This window comes from Pelophylax lessonae (genome assembly GCF_965119305.1).
Source record: "Pelophylax lessonae genome assembly, chromosome: 2".
Taxonomy (NCBI): domain Eukaryota; kingdom Metazoa; phylum Chordata; class Amphibia; order Anura; family Ranidae; genus Pelophylax; species Pelophylax lessonae.
In genome coordinates, this window is record NC_138769.1 from 432,503,757 (window position 1) to 432,525,889 (window position 22,133).

The 22,133-nt window shown below is 41.3% G+C and overlaps 1 protein-coding gene across 1 annotated transcript in view; it reads left to right on the forward strand.

The window, feature by feature from the left end:
- The first annotated feature begins 524 nt into the window (after nt 1-524).
- Nucleotides 525-22,133, forward strand: part of TMEM47 (transmembrane protein 47) — a 191,995-nt gene continuing 170,386 nt past the window's right edge. Inside the window, exon 1 of the mRNA XM_082246942.1 lies at nt 525-759. Within this exon, the coding sequence (XP_082103068.1) occupies nt 543-759 (217 nt within the window). The 5' untranslated portion in view covers nt 525-542. The remainder of the gene's footprint in view (nt 760-22,133) is intronic.

Here is a 22,133-nt window from a genome sequence, read left to right on the forward strand (position 1 = left end):
AGTGTTTGTTATCCTATGTGCACGGATTACTTGACAAGACTGGCATCGCTAAAATAAGGGTGAGAGGAGGAGGAGGATTCCTGAGCTCTCCATGTCCATGCATGTCATTGTCACCGTGCTCCCCTGTCTGTCCCTCCTGCCGGTGACGTCAGCAGCTTGGCCGGTGCCCCCCTTGCAGCCAGCAGGAGGAGAGAGGGAGAGAGCCGAGGAGAAGAAGGCGAAGAAAGGAGAGGAAGGAGGGAGGGAAGGAGGGAAGGAGGGAGTTATGCAAAGACGGAGGTCAGTGGGGAAGAGTTGGCTTGTGTCCTGGAGCAGGGTGCAGCAGCAGCAGCAGCTAGAGCAGAGGAAGGAGCCTCTCCAGCCACTTCTTCTCCCCATCCTACAGAAGAACACCTACACCCACACCTGGCATCGCACTTGTCAGCCCGGCTCCCTTCTCCTCACTTGCTGAAGTGTCCTGGGAGTTGTCCCCCCTCAGCACCTTCCATACATCGCCTTCCATACAGCATCTTCCATACAGTTACTGATCCTCGGAGGGGAGCATGGCTTCATCTGCCAGCGGGATGGAGGAGGTGCGCTCCTCGGTACTTACCCCTCTCAAGCTGGTGGGACTTGTGTGCATCTTCCTGGCCCTGTGTCTGGACATCGGAGCCGTTCTGAGCCCAGCCTGGGTGACGGCGGACAACCAGTACTACCTTTCCCTCTGGGAGTCCTGCAAGAAAGTGGGCGAGTGGCAATGTGAGAACACCCTGCAGAGCGGTGAGAGACTTGTCCCCACATCCCTGCACCCATTCCTCTCTTCACCTCATCTCCCCTTTACTAAATGAGCCTTGCTATTTACAACTGCTGGGATGCCTCCCGGGATCCTGCATGTGTTGGTTCCTGTGTGGGAAGAGATGTTTGCAAATAAATCCCATCACATCATCAACACTACTCTGCTGCTAGTTATTGGGTCATACCAAATACAGTGTACAACTACCTTTCTCAGCCATGGGGAAATTCATCCATTGGGGATCAGTGGAAAGACTCCCCCATTACATTGGTTCTTAGTGGAAAGAATGCCCTTTACATTGGTGGGCACTGGGAAGAATGCCCTTTACATTGGTGGGCACTGGGAAGAATGCCCTTTACATTGGTGGGCACTGGGAAGAATTCCCTTTACATTGCAGGTCACTGGAAATAATGATACCTTACACTGAGGATTAGGGTGAAGAATACCCTTTACATTAGTGGGCATTGGGGAGAATGTCCCCTTACATTGCAGGTCACTGGAAAGAATGATACCTTAGACTGAGGATTAGGGGGAATAATGCCCTTTACATTGGTTGTCAGTGGGAAGAATGCCCCATACATTGTATATCACTAGGGAGAATGCCCCATACATTGTAAATAACTGGGAAGAATGCCCTTTACATTGGTGGGCACTGGGAAGAATGTCCCCTTACATTGGTGGGCACTGGGAAGAATGTCCCCTTACATTGCAGGTCACTGGGAAGAATGATACCTTACACTGAGGATTAGGGGGGAAGAATGCCCTTTACAATGATGGGCACTGGGAAGAATGTCCACTTACATTGGTGGGCACTGGGAAGAATGTCCCCTTACTTTGGTGGGCACTGGGAAGAATGTCCCCTTACATTGGTGGGCACTGGGAAGAATGTCCCCTTACTTTGGTGTGCACTGGGAAGAATGTCCCCTTACATTGGTGGGCACTGGGAAGAATGTCCCCTTAAATTGCAGGTCACTGGGAAGAATGATTCCTTATACTGAGGATTAGGGGGGAGAATACCCTTTACATTGGTTGTCAGTGGGAAGAATGCCCCATAAATTGTATATCACTAGGAATAATGCCCCATACATTGTAAATAACTGGGAAGAATGCCCTTTACATTGGTGGGTACTGGGAAGAATGCCCCCTTACATTGTAGGTTACTTGGAAGAATGATACCTTACACTGAGGATCAGGGGGAAGAATGTTCTTTACATTTGTTGTCAGTGGGAAGAGGGACGAATACCCCATACATTGTAGAATACTGGGGAGAATGTCCTACACATTGGTTGTCAGTGGGAAGAATGCCATTTACATTAGTGGGCACTAAGAAGAATGATGCCCCCCTTACATTGTAGGTCACTGGGAAGAATGATACCTTACACTGAGGATCAGGGAGAAGAATGCTCTTTACATTGGTTAGTGGGAAGAGGGAAGAATGCCCCATACATTGTAGATCACTGGGGAGAATGTCCCGTGTGTCAGTTGTCAGTGAGAACAATGTCCTTTACATTGGTGGTCAGTGGAAGAGTGCTCTTTACATAAGTTGTCAGTGTGAATAATTGCCTTTACATTGGTGGGCACTAGGAAGAATGCCCCCTTACATTGTAGGTCACTGGGAAGAATGATACCTTATACTGAGGATCAGGGGGAAGAATGCCCTTTACAATGGTGGGCACTGGAAATAATGCCCCTTACATTGTAGATCAGTGGAAAGAATTCCCCGTTTCATTGAGGATCTGGAGGAAGAATGCCCCTTACATTAGTGGTCATGGGGAAGAATGCTCCTCACATTGGTGGTCAGTGGGAAGAATGTCCCTATACATTGATGTTCAGTAGGAAGAATGCCCCCTTAAATTGGTGGCCATGTCCCCCCCTTGGGTATACTGTCTCCCTTACAGTTACTTCAGTAGGAAGAATACCGCCCTTAAATTGGTGGTCAGCAGAAACAATACCCCCCCCTCCCCCTACATTGGTGATCAGTAGGAGCAATACTCCCATTATATTGGTAGCCAGTAGGAACAATGCCTCTTATGTTTATAGTCAGTGGGAAGAATGTATCCTTATATTGGTGGTCAATAGAAAGAATGCCCCTTACATTAGGAGTCAGTGGGAAGAATGCATCCTATATTGGTAGTCAGTGGGAAGGCTAGTATCTATATTGGGGGTCAGTTGGAAGAGTGTCTCCTTATATTCGTGATCAGTGTGAAGAATGCTACTCACATTGGTGGCCAGTGGGAAGAATGCCTCTTACATTGGTGGTCAATGAAAAGACAACCCCCTTACATTGGTGGTCAGTGGGAACTATGACCTCCATAACCTGGTAGACAGTAGGAAGAATGCCCCATTTACATTGTTGGCACTGGTCAGTGAGAAGAATATTCCCTTACAATTGTTTTCAGTGGGAAGTAAGTTCCTCCTAAGACCATTGGTGTCATACCAGTGGCTCTGCCAAGTGGTATTGGCACAAAAACCTTGCAGACACCACCAGGTAGAAAGATCAATAAGCCATAGGTCAAGGAACCTCTAACAACCTCTAGAGAAACCCTATGGTTTTAAAGAACCATGGTTGAGAATGGCTGTGTAAGGGCACACTAAGTTTTAGCTCAGTGTGTTTTGCTTTTAAACTAAGCTTTTTTTGAGCTCTTTCACATTTAAAGCTTTTAGAATTTTGTCTTTATGTGTTGAATTATTATGTCGCTGGAATCACTGATGGATATTGCGATTTTTTTTGAAAAATGGCTTTTAATAACGACAATAGCATGCACTTATCCAATTATCCATAACAACCAAGTTTTTAAATTATTCAAAGGAGTCAGCTGACGTGTGATTAGTAGTTTTGGATTGTTGCACATCACTGCTCTTTGCACTATGCTGTTATAATGTGCCTATCAGGCCTTTATTTGATAACACATAGAGAAACCGCTTTAGAAAAGTAACATATAACTGACCAGCAATCATTTTGCATTGCACTGACAGCTCTAAGCAGACAAAGGGTGACATCTGAATGGTTGCCATGGGTTATCTGAATGGTTGCCATGGGTTATTGCACACTGCAGTTCTTTGCACTGCCTTGTTCAGTAAGACTGAGTGTCTACTTGCCTTTGTGTTGCTGTTGAGATACCAGCTTCATGCTGCCTGTTGTGATACATATCACATTTCCCTTACAGCTTGTGCCAAGCTACAGCCCCCCCCCCCCCCCCTCCAATGACTCCCTGTGTATATTGTTATCATGTATGGTTGATCTTGACGTTCTAACAATTGTCTGAAAATATTACCTCTCCTACCTTAAGACCCAAAACCTCTTGATGGACAATAACAGGAGCAACAATCTGTCTATTACTTTGTGTCGCCAAGTTGGATGTAAATTGATTGAAATGTCTCTTGGTGTATTAGAACCTTGTGTGCTGTCATATCTGACAGATACATGTGCAGCTTCAGTTTTTCTGTTACATGGCAAGCAGGGGGGTGTATTATCAGATATTTTACTGGGTAAGGCAGTCTTCTGTTTGCTGTGATCTTTCATTATTTGTGTATCTACATATTATATTAAATGTTGCAAAAAAAAAAAAATGTTACATGAGTAAATAATTTGGTATTATTTTTATCTTTGGAAATTCCATGTTATGATATGTGTTTATTGTTGCTAAATTCATTGGATACATAATAACTTTACCCTATGCTTACATTCTAGTTTAGATGAGATGAATCATCGTCTAGATAGAGCATATCCCCTGGTGAATTTAATGCTGCACCCAATGTCACTGCATTTGTTTGAAGCCTTTACATGAATACATTCAGCTGGAATACTGATGTATAAAATGACAAATCACTGATTTGTATCTCTCAGCAATGGATTACAGGAAATATACTTTTACACAGAGGGGGAAAGGCGATGGTAAGAGTATAAAGCAGGCTGGCAATAGTGAGGTTACCAGCTCAGCATTCACTAAGAACCTTTATTTCCCCTTCTATAAACTGGCAGTCATTCCCTTTATATTTTGTAACCTACTGCATCATTAGGTTTTACAAGATGCTTTTAATATGCATTATGTTCATTATGTCCAACAAAACCGAGCCGTAATAACATAGTTTTATAACTTGGCTGCTTTCTACATTACCCGAGCCAAGCCTTATACCACCACATAAACCCCACATGTTGGTTTGCATATTTTTCCAGTCTGCAGCTGAGTTTGTGTTCCTGAAATGGGCTCACTCAGTAACTGCAGTTTTTACTTTGCACAGATCAATAAATATATTTTTATTCTAGATATAGTTTTTTTTTTTTTTTTAAGTTTTTTAAGTTTTTGGCATCAGCAGTTCGTTGGCTTCTGATTGTGGCTGCTGGATGTGCAAACTTATGGGAGAAAGGCAACTTCAAAAAGGTCTCCGTAGCAACCGCAATCCATTATTCCAGCTCAGTGACTTTCTGCTATAATATCCATGGTTTCCAGACAAATTTTCTATATGGCTGAGAGGGGAATGAGCTTAAAAAGAAGTATTTGCATTTCTTAGCAGCTGCATTTTTAGCATGCTTGTTGGAGTGTCTGTGTGCTCAAGACAGTATGGGAATAAGAGGCCGTGACAAAGCTTGTTGGGAATAATGCAAGGTGGCTCATGCTTATTCTAAGGCTCAATTCATGTCAGCTTTTTATGGTGGAAAACAAAAGAATGGCGGAACAATAGTCCTTTTTTCACATAGTTAAGGGAGAATTGAGAACCAGATGTGATTTTTTTTTTGGGATTTCTTTTAATCCACAGGTCTATTTTTACCATATTTGTCTGGTGTTCACTTTTGCAGAAGTTTCTGGAATGAGCTCCTCTTATAACTTGTGCCTTTCAAGGTCATAACACAGACTGACTAGCAATTTATTGAGTAAATGAATAATTATGCCTGAACAGGCTCTTTATGTTTGACATCTGTGGCTGTCTGATGGGACATAAAGGCCTGTTGTGGGACTGAGGACCCCCCCTGACACTGTTTTATTTTAGTGGTATGTGGCAAAAAATGCAGTACTATACAAAACATGCTCAGTGTATCTTTGCAAAGAAAGATTTGGGATAGCTAATCCTGACAATGACGTGCCAAATTCTGCCCTTCTCCCTACAATGTTTACCACAGTATATTTCCTTTGATTATTTAGCTCCTCATGTGGTAGAACTGAAAGTTTCACATATTTGTTAGCTGGATTCCATTCAAGTCTTTGCACAGTAATTGAAGCCTTGTGAGCTGCGTTTTAAGTAACTTGTTTTCTTTCATTTGGGCTTGGGAATAATGTCCTAACTCAGTTATGTGAAAGTGGATTCCTGTGGCTGTACTTGGCAAAAATGTTGATAGTCCTGGGTTCTAGTGAGAATACCACAATTTCTTTGTGTGTGCATGCCTTGCCATGTTTATTATTTTAAGCTTATATATGTATATATATATATATATATATATATACACAGTACACATACGCAGAGGTACCATTGCTTAGCTATAGGCTGCGCTGTGAGCAAACACGGATATGATACTATTCAGTACTTGAAAATACCAAGAAGGTTTGAAATGTTTTAGTTTTTCGTATTTAAAGTATCTCTCCAATTAAAACTGGATAAAGTATCCATTGCAATGTTACAATAATATATACTTATTGACATACTCTGTGATTTTTTTTAACCTCAGTTAATATTAAGACTGCATTCTGAAGCGGCACAACTTCTGCACGACTTCGGGGGCGACCTGTGAAGTCCCGTGCACCGCGGCTTCGGGGCAAAAAATACAGTACTATACAAAACATGCTCAGATAGCTAATCCTGACAATGACGTGCCAAATTCTGCCCTTCATATAATGAATGTCTATGCAAGTCACTCCGAGGTCGCCCCGAAGTAGTACAGGACTCTTTTTCTAAGTCGGAGTGACTTGTGTCGCTCCTATTAGAACGGGTCCTGTACCAATCAATGGACCTTGAGGGACCGCGACTTGTCAGGCTGACAAGTCGCCTGACAAGTCGCGGTAGTGTGAATGGACTCAAAACTACCTGTCCATCTTGCAGTTCCCCTGAATCTAACTGTATTCCCTGCTCTGGTCCAAAAAATGTTTTTCAGCCTATTAAATGGCCTGTGCCCACATCGTTGTTGGTACCCAGAAGAAGCACCGTCTCATTTATTTATACTGGTTACATCAGAGGTCTTCATCAGTGTGCATGTTTTGCCCATCTGACTCCCTAAAGCCCACTCTGGCTTTAGGGAAGTGGAGTCTGGGGTGAAGACGTCAGTTCCTGTTCTGACATGTGCAGAAGAGAAAGCTCCATTTTCCACTCTGCGAGTAGAAAACAGATACCAAGGCTTGGCAGTGAATTGACAGAAAGTAAACATATACTGAACAAAATTATAAATGCAACACTTGTTTTTGTCCCCATTTTTCATGAGCTGAATTCTAAGAAAACTGGGATTCATCCGTGAAGAGAACACCTCTCCAAAGTGCAAGACGCCATCGAATGTGAGCATTTGCCCACTCAAGTCCGTTACGATGATGAACTGCAGTCAAGTCGAGAACCCCGATGAGGATGATGAGCATGCAGATGAGCTTCCCTGAAACGGTTTCTGACAATTTGTGGAGAAACTCTTTGGTTATGCAAACCGATTGTTGCAGCAGCTGTCCGGGTGGTTGGTCTCAGACGATCTTGAAGGTGAAGATACTGGATGTGGAGGTCCTGGGCTGGTGTGGTAACACGTGGTCTGCAGTTGTGAAGCAGATTGGATATCCTGCCAAATTCTCTGAAATGCTTTTGGAGATGGCTTATGGTAGAGAAATTAACATTCAATTAATAGGGAACAGCTCTGGTGGACATTCCTGCAGTCAGCATGCAAATTGCACGCTCCCTCAAAACTTGCGACATCTGTGGCATTGTGCTGTGTGATAAAACTGCACATTTTAGAGTGGCCTTTATTGTGGCCAGCCTAAGGCAACCTGTGCAATAATCATGCTGTCTAATCAATATCTTGATATGCCACACCTGTGAGGTGGATGGATTATCTCGGCAAAGGAGAAGTGCTCACTAACACAGATTTAGACAGATTTGTGGACAATATTTGAGAGAAATAGGCCTTTTGTGTACATAAAAAATCTTAGATCTTTGAGTTCAACTCATGAAAAATAGGAGCAAAAACAAAAGTGTTGCTTTTTTAATTCTGTTCAGTGTAAAAAAGGTACTTTAATGCCCATTTTATTAAAAAAAGTGATACCAGGGTCAGTCAGTAGGGAACCAATGAGATCGACGCTCCTGAAGGTATTTGTTCCTTAGCTGACTTTTGAGGAAGAGTTCTCGTGAATGGAGGTGCATTTGGCAGCGCGGGCGGCCATCAGAAGAGGTAAGCATTTACTGTCTTCTTTTGCAGGTAGACCTTTTTAGGCAGGACATGGATGCTTTAACCCTTTTGCTGCCAATTATATGAGCCATCCTTCAAGACATTTACAGGGCCTAAAACAAGCTTATGGCTGCAATAGCAGCCATATGCTTTCTCTAGATACCATCAGCAGGCTCCCAGCTACAGTGTAGAGGTAGTCAAGGTGGCTCTAGAGTTGCCAGATTACTCCTATGGGCGACAGGAGTGCAGGCCATGGTTTCCAGTCTCTCCTGTTTCTCCTGAGAGTCTGGGACCACAAGAAATGCTTCAAGATGGCGAGTTGTGGTACTACAGGAGAGATTTGATTACTAGATCTGTCCTTGGTAATGTAAGCCATCTACATGGACAGTTTTACTCAATCTACCACGGCAAAATGCAGGAGTGACATAACGGGTCATAATCTCCATGTCTCCATATAGGCTTGTTTACATTAGTGGCGCTGTCCACCGCCCCTCTGAAATGCATTTCATGGGGGATCACTTTTCAGGAGGTGGTAGAGCAGCAGCTGCCAGGCATTCAAGGGCAAGACTGCTGCCAGATGAATGCCTGTTTTTTTTTTCTCAGCCAAACAGGGATTTTCTGTTGAAATACTGTGCTGGTCACATTTGGCAGACCGTACTGTTGCCAAACATGACCCATTCAAGTAAATGAAGCTGGGCCACAATCGCAAGACACAACACTTGGCTTGTGATTGTCATGCAACTTCATTTAACTGAATGGGAGGAGTACTGTCTGCCAAACGTGACCTGTTGTATAAATTATGCAGCAGCACAAACGTGGCAGTGTGTACTAACATGGACGTTGGTCATGTTAACTTGCAGCTTGGCTGTCAGGGGAGGGGTAAAACAGCTGCTCAACCACCTGTTTTTACCATTCCCCAGCTGCCCATGTAATTGAGGCCTAAAGAGGACCAAGTCATAATGAATGGCAACATACAACAACACATCTTAATCTCATATAACTTGTAATGGTGTTATTATGTTTGTTTTAAATTATTGCACCTTATGGTAAAAATCTGCAGTTTAAACCTTGGTCATGTTTTCTTTGCTGTGTGTGCCTTACTGTCTTGGTGACTCTTGTTCCCTTCATTTCTTGTCCTGGTCTCCGAAACAAACAGTAGAGGCATAGATAGCAATACAATCCTAAAAACAGTTTCATTATTCTATATCCCATTTAAAATAAGCCAAAAGACCTATTGGAACTGCATTTTAATGCAGTTGGCTAGCACAGCAAGTGTCCATTTTCATGAGACTAGCTAACCACAGCATTTACTGTATGCATGGTAGAGAACCCATCTATACACCAGCATACTGTCTTCTTGGGAAGAGTTAGATTTCTGTTAAAATAGGGCTTTTAGTTCCTAGTGCACCCTATTGGATGTTGAGCTGGTGGAACATAGTCATGGGAATAATTATTATTTTACGTTTTTCAACAAACGAAACCCTTTTGGTAGGCTTTTTCTTTAATTGCTAATTGTTTTTATCACAGCCTTTACAGTCGTTTCAGAAAAACAAAAATAAAAATAAAGTAAAGCTAACATTAGATCTGGCTACCTGCCAGTTTGAACGAAGAAAAAGGAGGGGGGTCGAGCAAGGAGCAGAGTTCTTTTTTTAAGTATTCTCATGTGATACTTGTTATTGACATAGGACCAAGGCAGGAGAATTGGCATGCAGCTGAGAAATTGTTTAATCTTATATTTTTTCATACACTCCCAATGGTCATTGTTTTCTTATTCTGTTCAGGACTATTTTAACCATTGTGTGCCTAGTTAAAGATAGGAAGAACCACTGGAAAACAAACTATATGCGTTATGGGTTACAGAATTAAAAAGAGTTATTTTTTCACTACAGCACAATGATTCAGTACATTTGTGCAAGGAGACATAATAATGTGAAAAGCACAATAATTCAGATGCATGGTCAACTGAATCTGGTGGTCATGGCCTACAGGGATCTGCATAATTCTTTGGCTGAAGTCTTGCTGCTGCTGGCAACACCTGTGCAGTCAATCCTCATAGACTTCTATAGGGCGGCTTTCCACCCCAGGAGACACTCATGGGATGGCCCCATGAAAGTAAATGTGGATTGAATGTCCAGACATGGGCAGTGGCAAGAAGATATCATCTGGAGGTTGTGAAGAATAATGCTGACATTGGCCGTCGGATTTGAGTAAGTACTGTATGTATCAGGAGAAGGAGAGGATGGGTTTAGTTTGTTAAGGCTGTAGGCACAAAAGATTACTGTACTTTTTCAGTATAATTATCCCTAAAGTGGTTGGAAACTCTCACATATAGCCAGTGAAGTGACTGGCCTCAGGTCATACACTGAAATAAAACACATCCTCCTACAGTTATACCTGTTTATCTGTATTCCTCTTATTTTAAAGCTTGTCTGAGTTGTCAAAAAAAAGGGGTCAGAGAGCTGAAGTTAGAGCTCAGTGAGGAGAGCTCTGAGAGCTGATTGGATGGAAGGGACACCCCGCACCCACCACGCACACACACACACACACACGAACAGAGCTGAGACTGTCAATCAGCTAGAGGTCCCTCCCCTCTCACCCTTTTTCTCATGGTGTCAGGAAAACGTGTCAGAAGTGACTCATGTTGATAGCAGAGGAACAAAGCAGCAGACAAAAATGACACTAAGGCCCAGTTCACACTGGTGGGACATGAAAGTCGCATGACTGTCAATCTGATTTTGCCCTGCGGCTTTGGTCCGACATCGATCCTACTTCCATGCGACTTTAATTAACTGGATCCAATTTTGATCTGACTTGGAGATAAGTGTGACTTATCCTTTGTCCATTCAAAACAATACCTTTGGGTCTGGTATGGATTTTGAGTGGAAGCTCATAGCCAAAATTAAAAAGAAAAAAATGGCGTGGGGTCCCCCCCAAAATCCATACAGCCCCTTTGGGTTTGGTATGGATCTTGAGGGAAAACCCGAAAGCAAAATTAAAAAATAAAGCGTAGGCCCCCCTCCTGAACCATACCCAACCACTTGCCCTCAACATGGGGAGGATGCTTTGGAGAAGGGGGGGCTCTGCTCCCCACCCCAAAGCTCCTTGTTCCCAAGTTAATGGGGACAAGGGCCTCTTCCCCACAACCCTGGGCGGTGGTTGTGGGGGTCTGTGGGCAGGGGGCTTATTGGCATCTGGAAGCCCCCTTTAACAACCATCGTGATTTATGTTGAAACTACCATGGGGGACATTATTCATTTATAATAAAGGACTTGTCAAAAACTGCTTCCTGATTTTATATTTTTTTTACACTACACTGTTTTTTTGGGTGAATGGGTAAGGGGACTATGTACCCGATACTAATTCACATGGGGGGATCTGGGGGCCCCCTTCTTAACCTCCCAGGGTTGTGGGGAAGATATCCCTATCAACATGGGTACAAGGTGCTTTTGGGCAGGGGGCTATATTATTATTATTATTAATATTGAGGGCATGTGGCTGGGTATGGTTAAGGAGGGAGGGCACTCGCTTTTCCATTCCCCCTTTCCTGACTTGCCGGGCTGCATGCTTGGGTAAAGGGTCTGGTATGGATTTACAGGGACACCCCAGGTTGTTGTTTTTTTTTTTTTAATTTTGGCGTGGGGTTTTCCCTCAAGATCCTTACCATATATAATATATATAAAAACTAGGAGTAGAACCAAAAAATATCCCACTCACCCAGCGCTCTAACACACAGAAGAGAATTTTCCTGTTGGAATGAAACTCCAACAAGCACAAATAAATGAGCTGCCACTATAAATAAATGACAATATCAAAAGGGTGTATTCAGAGAAAGGTAGTTCTACTGCCAAGTCATATACAGAAAGGACCTCTCAAGAATCCACTAGTGGCGCTGGTATATCATAAAAATATACTAATCATAAAATGTTGCTAACAAAAGAACATAATAACATGTCAGTGCAATGAAACCTAAAAGGATAAAGTCCTCGGTGCAAACATATAGGATCAATGCTAAAAATTCTTCATGCACACAGTCCAAATAGAAAATGAAGTCCAAGTGTTTCCAAGGTAGGTAGGATCATCCACAATCGTACATACCACATGCAGAAAGCCTCCACCTCACCGCTGTGCACGCCTAATGGTAATACACTTACCAGAGGCAGCTTTAAATAAAGCCCATATGATTCAATGAAGATGATCTTTGCCTCAAACCACAGGTACCCTGGAACGAACTGATTCCTCACAAATTTGGATGGAAGGCACTCAGCATACCTGGTGACCCTGATGATGACAGTGGCCGGGGTGTCTCCTGCCTGGGATGGGACTTTCCCACAGTGATAGGACGGCCGGTGTACTCTGCGGACAGGGGACCTGGAACTTGGGACAGGCTCACAGGACTCTGAACAGTATGACGTCACGGACACCACACTGCTGCCGCCTGGATGCCCCGCCGCTAACATATAATATATATATATATATATATATATATATATAAACCAAAAAAGAGAGTGGCACTCGCGGGTTTTGAAAGGTGAACACACAATGACGTTTTTTTTTTTTTCCGACGTTTCGACGAGGCACAAGCTCATCCTGAGGAAGACGAGCTTGTGCCTCATCAAAACGTCACTTAAAATCGTCATTGTGTGTTCACCTTTCAAGACCCGTGAGTGCCGCTCTATTTTTTGGTTTATATATATATATATATATATATATATATATATATATATATACAAAGTATATTTAAATGTGGTTTGGCCTTTGTTGTCTTTGGGACTTTCTGGGAATACACCGTTGCATGATTTTTATGAAAGTGATGGGCCACATTGTACATAGCGCAGTGGGATAGTGATACCCATTCTCTATTATAAAGGAAATCCCGTAGCATACAAAACATACTGTAGCAGACCTGTCCAAAGTGAAGTGTAAGATGTGTCTGACGCTAGGTCTGTGATAACATAGCACATACATTGAGTGGGAATTGTGAGAGAGGGAAGCAACTTATGAGGTAACCTCACCTGTAAATTTGCATCCTTGAAAATAAATATTCACTGTTTGGTAGCAAATTGCCCCATTTTCTTTATCTCTCATTTTGTGTCTGGTTACCCCTGCTTTTTATTGATTATTTTTTATGATGTTATTATTGATACATTATTTCTCGTTTTTCCTCTTTCAATTTATGTCTTTTTTTCTTTTTTATTTTGTTCTTTCGTTTGTTAATTTTTATTTATCTTTTTATTATTTATTATTATTTATTATTTTGACTTATTTGCTTTCTGTGTTCTGTGTTTATAGGTGCCTCTTTTTTTTTTTTTTTTGGTTTTACTTATTCTGCTTTCTTACTACATAAAAGTGTGAGAAGTGGGCACAATTTACTTTACCTTAAATGTCAGAGTAATGTGCTTTTTTTTAAGGCAACCATGCTCATGTTTCATTATCTGGTAAATTTAAAATCATTGAAATAAGATTGCCAAGAGATATTGTTTTCTAGGTGATCAGCAGTTTCTCTGAGTCCCAGCACAGTTGTGATATAGCACATTAAGGCAGACTCAGACAGCCCCAGCTGACCTGTTATTGTGATTTAAACAAAAGCAGCTTCTTGGAATTGCTATGTGGGAATTCAGGCACATGTGAAGAGAATTTTATGTTAGAAAAAAAAAAAAAGGAAAACAAATACGTTAGAAAAATACGTTAGAAAAAATAAAAAACGAAATGAATGGATGCATTATGCAATTCGTTTTCTACAAAAGGTAAAGTGATATATTTTAGTGCTGATTAGTATTGGTACATGTTCAGAACTTGTTTAAGCTGAACTCAGTTAAAATACATACAGTAAGTGTAGACTGTTTAACCTGCTGCAAGATTTGTATTTCTGTTTGGCTAGTCTTATAATCCAGATCCCGTATCTCCACTACAGTTTACTGATTGGATAATAAAGCACATTAATGAGCCATCACTCACAGCTAGGGATGGGCGGTACACCCCCTAGTATGGGGGGGGGGTCTGTATGGACTGTGGGGGGGACCCCACACTGTTTTTTTCTTTTACCAACACTTTATTTTTATTCACCTGTTAGCGGGGAAACCCATTGACAGCTGATGACTCATGACTGATGACAGCTTCCTGGCCCTGCTCCTTAACAACCAGCTTACACTGCTCCCTGATTGGGTAAAGCTTTGCCCAATCAGGGTGCATTATGCACTGTGCAGCGCTCAGTGCATTGCAAGGATGTCCGTCGGGGCGAACGCCCTGCAAATTCGGGTGTTTGGCGAACGGCTGAACAGGCAAATGTTTGGCCTGAACTCATGCCCGGGCCGAACCGTTCACCCATCCTTACTCACAGCTTATTCAGCTTTTAGCATTGCACTGTCAACATATGTCAATACCTGATTGTCGCTTATGGCCTGTACACACAATCCGAAAATGAAAACGAAAAATACCAGCTTTCAAAGTGATCGTACGCTAATCTGATTGTTAGTACACAACTTTCGAGACCCAAAATTACATTTCATCTGATATTATCCCTTTCGAACATGCGTGGAAACTTTTCTCGTACAATACCAGGCCGTACAATTTTCATTTAATCAGCACAGTTGTTGTTTGAAAATACAATGCAAATATATTACAACACATTACATCGCTTCCGATTTTTTATTCTGTCGTATGAGAATTTTCGTAACTTTAGCAAACTGTTAATTTTCAATATGCGACTAGCATGCAAAGAAAAACGTACGATCTGTAGTCTGATTTTCCGATCGTGTGTACAGGCCATTAGCTCTAACCATCTTCCATTGTAAATGCAACTGTGCAGGAGACTCTAAGAGACCCATATCAAGATATAAGTTTAATTGCATTTAATCATTATTAATGAATAGTTAACTGCTGGAGTTAAGGTCTAATATTTTAACTGTCGTGACAAAACATCAGTTTTGAATGTAAAGTTGGAAATAACCATAAAATAATGATTTTTCAGCTCAACAATTCATGAGTGAAAACATTTATTGTTTTTTGCATGCATAAGGCAGCAGAAATGCCTTCAATTTCTAGTGGGAAACTGCTATATTTCACCTTCGAAAGTCAGAAGAGAAACGCACTAAATTTCCTAAAGCCTCAGATTAATTAATCACATAGTCACAAGCGAGTGTGTGATCATAGAGCAGTAACAAACCCTGTAGCCTGTGGCAACTCTGTGTTTTCCATTTGTAACACTTTACACTGACAGGTTTGTAAAATATCTTCACCCTGCCAAAGCAGTAATAGGAGGACAGAGCCAGGCTGTTTATTTCTGACAAGTGGCTAAGTCAATTAAAGAGACCATGTTGCTAGACCATTTGTTTCAATAATAATCTTCCAATACATTTTTATGTCTATTTAGCACCGTGTTGTGCTTTTTATTTACCTGTAAAAGCCTCCCTTGCTCTGTTAACTTGGATGTGGTTTCAACAGCCCCAGCAGAATAAATGCTGTCACTCAGATGACCCTCTATATGTGACACTTGTGTATTTCCCTGTAGATCTATTTACCCTTACCCTGCAAGAAACGTTTTTAAAATTGTGTTTATTAAATTTATATTATCAGTATAAAATATAATGAAATCATTTTAGTGCACATAAACTGATGCAATCCTTACATCAACTACAGTGAAAGAATATGTTATGGGTACGAGGGAACGTGACATGTCACTTCTGGTTGGAGCGCAGGTAGAACCCAATCTGTGTCCCTGATTTGTAAACGGAGCTCCATACACTTTTAAACTGTATTTTAAAATTTGCGCTTTTAAAATAAGCTTAAACTACTGCACAATGGAAGTTTTTTTGCTTTGTTCCCTCTAATATGGTAAATCACTTGTGGTTTCATTGGAGTAGATTTTTCCAAAGGGTTCATCTTTACATGAGGGTTCCCCTCGTCTAACCTATATGGGAGATCCCACTTGCCTCTCGTGAGTAGGTTATTCATCCATTGATGCGGGACAAGAGCACAAAGTTCACGGTATCCTGTGAAAGATCCAGAGGAGATTTTTGAGAATTTAAATTTATAACTGCACGATTTGGAGCACTTTGGTATTAATGGGCACTTTTATTTTATGAGTTTAGTTAATTAATTTGTTATTGGTACAACGGTTTCTTATGTTAAACCGTATGCACTTTAGTAAGGCAAGTATGCTAGATATGTTAGATATCTGCTTGTTATGGTTTACACTTTAATTAAGAAGCACGGTTTGGCACAAATATATATTTTTTGTAATTGTACCTATTTAGGCCTTGCAGCCTCACAACCAGCAGCTCCACATTCTATATAAAATTGGTCTTGAGCACATAATATTGTTTAGTCACTCATATCACTTTTTAATTTTAGGGTGCGCAGATAGAGGATAAATGTATCCGTTTTTTTTAAAGTGTCACTCAGATGACCCTCTATAGGTGACATTTATGTATCTCCCCGAAGATCCATCAACCCTTATCCTGCTGGAGCCGTTTTTAAAATTTTGTTTATTACATTTATATTATCAGAAATATAATGAAATCATTTTAGTGCACACAAACTGATGTAATCCTTACATCAACTGCAGCGATAGATTATGTTAAGAGGAACAGAGGAGCTGTGCCAGAACAGACAAACAATTAGACACTCCTAGTAGAGGAGAGGGCTATGATGTGGCAGGGTGGAGGGGGAGCAGTGCCAGGGAATCAACTCTTTCTGGAGTGATCAAATTCTCAAAAGCATATTAACAGTGAATAAAAATAGTTTATGGAAAGGAAATATGCTGTAAGTATTGTTTTTTTTTTTTTAAACACTGGATTTGTTGGTGCTTTTTGCTGCAAAAAGATATATTCTCCCATCTCTCCCTTCTACTTCCTCTAACCCATGCCACCATGTGTTAAAGTGGAGCTACACTCAAAAGCGGAAGCTCCTCTTGTCTGCCCTCCCCCCCCCCCCACCCTGCTACCACATTTGGCACCTTTTTGGAGAGAGGGGGAGAGGGTACCTGGTTTTGACAGGTACCCACACCCACTACAGGCTCGACGTGGCAAACTGAGCCAGAAGTTTGGTCCTCACTCTCCTTCCCTCACAGCTGACCCATTCACAAAGTACACCGCGCTTCACACGTGTGCAGTAGGAAACCAGCTGCAAAGCCACAAGGGTTCACTGCCAGTTCCCCTTAGTCAAGATGGCAGCACCAGCACCTGATTAAAAAATCAGCTCGGGTGAGGACAACGTTGGATTCCTGGACAGGTAAGTGCCCTAATTTTCTAAGTTTTCCTAATTGGTGAAGGCAGTTATTCTCACTTGAGTCCCCCCTATCCAAGTCTGTTGCTGATGCTGTTTCCACCTGTTAACCCTCATCAGACGGCCCCCTTCACTCCCATTGGTTTAGCACCTGGCATCTTATGGATTCTGGGAGGACCCAGGGAAATTCTATGATATCATCTAGTGGCCAAATGCAGTGTTTTACATTTTAAATCAATAAAAAATATTTGTTGAGCATGGAAAATAGCCTAATAACATTATTTTTTCCATATTCGCACAGAACAAATGTACTGTACATGCACTTTCACTGGGCAAATTGTTATAATTTTTTAAAAATTTTTTAATAAAAAGGCACTGAAGTGTAATAATAGTAGAATCAGCCAGGTGAAAAAAGGAAGAAAAGTTCAAAAAAGAAAACTAATGTAGCAACTACATGTGGTAAGCTGCAACATATTACATTTTTGCTTATCTCAAATCCGTTGTGAAAGGGTACTGCAACAGTCTTCCTTATCAATAAAAATTGACAAAGACTAAATAAAAATGTTGTGGGTGGACAAAATAATGAATAAAAAAGGAGTTTAACTTTGAAGCAACTAAATTAAAATTAAAAAATAATCTGTATATTTAGGCGAGTTATATATTATGTTGATTGGTTTTTTATTTTAGCTATAAAAGTAGTTTGTCAGCTAGTAGTTAGAGTTTTTAAAGCAGCATGAGAGCACTGGTTCTAAAAATCAAACTTTAGGTGCATTGGTCAACAAATGTGCTGTTTATTATATCAAGGTGAACAGACTCAATTTGCCATACTGACAACCTACACTATGAAGAAGAAACAACAGTCACAATTCAAAGTTCACCAGCAGAGATAGAAGGACAGATTACAGGATAGTTGCTAGGTGTCACAAATGTACAGCTATGGAAATTACTAGAATTTTATCTGCTGTGAGCCATTTGTAAGTTGCTTATTTCCGAGACCAGTGCAAAAAGATGCATGGCTGTCTTTGAAAAGCACAGAAGCCCAACATATTGCAAAAATGAAAATATAATTCTGTCTTATGAGTCTTTTATCACCCTATTTCAAAGACCTGGACAGGTTTTGTGTCAGGAGAAAGCCCTCACTTACAGTGTCTGTTGCTATCTGTTATGGAGGATCTATAATGCTAATGTCAAACAACCTAAGGCTTTTCTTGTTCAAAAATTGTCAAAATCCTACATCACACAGTTCTGTACTTTTATAACAGAGTTCCAAATAGTAATGAATCTGTTTTGAAGGTTAAAGTTGACCCTCCTGCTTATTTGGTATCTGATATAAGAATTTTGTTAGGTGTTTCTTTTATTTAGCCCATGTGAAGCTCATCTTAAAACCTTTCAGTGTGAGTTGTTATCTGTATTAATCGAATCCAATTGTCTATATATGAAAACAAGGCATGGCAAAATCTGGTTATAATTTAGCACACTAGGAAAGTTTTCACTTAACCTTAGCTGACTTTTTTTTGCACTTTGATGTCCTTCCCTTCTTTCCCTGAATAGGCATCCTTAAGCACAGGAAGGGCTTTACTATAAAGAAACTGTTAACTTCACAGATTATAGTGTTTTCATTTGAAAAAAAAACTGCCTTTGCAGCTCTGTAGTGAGAACTGAGGGATCAAACATCGCTGATCATTTAGTTCTTTCCGTCCGCTCTGTGCAGAGAGTCGGGACTGTCAGGCTTCTGGGTGAATTCCGACCAGAGACATCAGCTAACAGCCGACTCTAAACGGCTGTCGGCTAAAAACTGGTCACAGGAGTGCAGAACGAACTTCACTCCTGTGACCTACAGGAGTAGTATGGGCAAAATAGCTTTGGTTATACTTTTCATTTAATGGTTTCTAGTGTAAATACTTGTAATTAATTGTTGCTCAGTAAAAATGCCCCCATTACCTTGGTGTTCATAGGGGGAAGGACTTTAAACAGTGGTGACCAGTGTAGTGCCAACTATAATTGGTGCTTAGTGGAAGAGGGCCCCTGCTAGTGGGTGGAGGGCCCACTTATATGGTTGTTCAGTGGGAAAAGGGGCCCTCATTTATTGGTGCTAAGTATCTACTTTACTTACTTGAAGCAGGTGCTCTGCTGGAAACCCTGATTCTTGCAGGAAGAAGAGGTCATATGCTTACTGTTATAAGTAAGAGGCAGTGCATCGTTTTGTGTGTGCCATAACAGTTCAGGGATGAGTAATGAGACTTCTTGGGGAGAATAATTTTAGAGCTGCACATCCTTGGCATGTGCATTAAACATCAATTTACATGGCAGGTCTATATGGCCAGTATTGGGGTGGAGCTGCTGTAGAAGAACTGTATTATGGAACTAACACTAGGGGCTTGTTCACACTTGACTACATTTCTAACGCTTTACAAATGCTCCTATAGCATTAGTATGGGCATTAGACTCGCTTTAATGAGCTCTAGTATGGGCGTTAGACAGGTGTTTTGCAAACGTTAATGAGGAGTTAATAATTCTCCCCAAATGCCCATTGTGCAGTTCTGAAGCGTTTGATGAGCGTTAAGGCACTTTAAAACTGCTCCACAAACGTCTATTCCATTACAGTTAATAAGCTAATCTTAAAGAGGTTGTAAACCCTCTCTTGGAAGTTGTACCTATAGGTAAGCCTTAAATAAGGCTTACCTATAGGTACTGTAAATATCTCCTAAACTTGCACCGTTTAGGAGATATTTACTTTTAATGCAGCCGATTACGTCCATCTGCGCATGGGCACTGAAGGAACGGCCACGCGTGCCGTTCCTTCAGAGCCCTGTGCCATGAACGGCGGCTCGGGAGTGATGTAATTGCTCCTCCGGCCAACCAGATGGCTGGAGGACGCAAACCAGGAAGCAGGACGGGCGAACATGTCGGCCGTCCTGTCACTGTGCGATGCATACTAGCTCATTATGCCTTTGTCTTACAGGTTTTTTTTTTCTCATTTTTTTGTGCAGGGTTTACTTCCTCTTTAATGCCCCGCAACTGCCTGCCAGAGCATTTGCGAAGCCTAACACTTCATGTTTTGATAGTGTGAACAGCTGTACATTGTTTTTTGTGCATAGGTGTTTGAGGGGCGTTTTTAACTCCTCTCAAACGCCTGCTTTTAATGCCAGTGTGAACTCAGCCCTAAGAATGTACATTTGTGTCAAATGGCTCCTTGACACAAAATGGCTAGAGAGGAACACAACTGCAAATTTTTCTTTGTTGATTGCCTATCTTGTGATCAGTAGCAGCCACCCTGTTATTCAGTCCATGGAATGCTGCTGCAAGGTTTCAGAGCAGATCGCAAGTTTCCTTTTTCTCCAAAGGGGGTTTAGTGTGGGTTTTCCTTATTCTCTTATTTCCCTTCCATGAGTCTAGGTGGCAGCTTTGCCAGTAGAAGGTGAACTGATGAGATACTTAACATGTATCTATGTGAAACGAGTAAAATATATTGCAAATGTGCAAAGGTAAAAAGCAGGCAGCCCAATTAGTATTGATTTCTATAGAGTGAATTGATAGCTATGCTTGTTTTCATGTCTAGAATTCATGGTGCTATACATTGTGCTGCCATAAGCCGGTCTGGGCTCATGGTGTGTGTTCCTAAGCATTTCCACATCCATGCTGAAGCTGCATGGAGAAGTTTACCTTTATTTCTATATCATATGTGTATCACCTTTCACAGTCTTCCACCCTCCATGCATGTCCAAAGGTGGGCTACTGTGTGCCAATTGTATTCTGTAAAAAAGTGTGTTGCTTTTTTCAGTAGCAGCCTCAGCAGATTTTTACTAATTTTTCATTTTTTTTTTACTTAGCAACAGGACAATAGACTCCTAAAAACCTGGCTGGCTTTTTAGATCATATGTATATAGACACATTGTTGGAAATCCAGGTCACTGACTTTGTCTCCCTATGTGTTTGTGCAGTGGTTCATCAAACATTGCAGATAAACACTGGCAATTTCAAAGCTTCTTCTCCGTGGAGACAAACTATAATTTCTCTAAAGATCATTAGATCACTGTGAGTACATGCTATACTAAAAAAAAAAAAAAAAAAACAGCTGATGAAATTTAAATCAAGTTGACTTAACATGGCTGTGTGCTGCATCTGCCTCCCTGCTGATATGATAAAGAGCTGTATTATGAATGCTATATGACTAACTGTACATTTCAGCGCTCACTCTCACCAGTTAAAGGGTGCTTTAGGTTATATTGCTGAGGGCAAGCTAATTGATTTTAATATTTTATGAGATTATATCTCCTGGTTCCAAATGGTTCATTGACTTTCTCTTTTCCATTACTTGCAGATTTGAATTGAATTAAATATATATTCACTTAATTCTAACTTTCTATAGATTTTTACCCTTTTTAACATTTTGAATGCTTTTCATTAAAACTTTACCATCTAGAGCAGGGATCCTCAAACTACAACCCTCCAGCTGTTGCGGATCTGCACATCCCATGAAGCATTGTAAAACTCCGACATTCACAGACATGACAAGGCATGTTGGGAATTGTAGTTCCTGAACAACTGGAGGGAGATAGTTTAAAGACCCTTGATCTATAGCATATATTTGTTAGACTAGGTTGCGAATTTCCCGACCGTTTTCACTGCAAATTTTGAAAGAAGCTGGTCAGTGGTTCATCTAAGATTTCAGATACGGTTCCGATGCAAACACTTGGATCCGGCGCCCACTGGTATGGATTTTGAGGGGGCATCCCCTCCTGAGCCATGCCAGGCCACATGCCTTCAAAATGAGTGGGGGTGCTTTGGGGT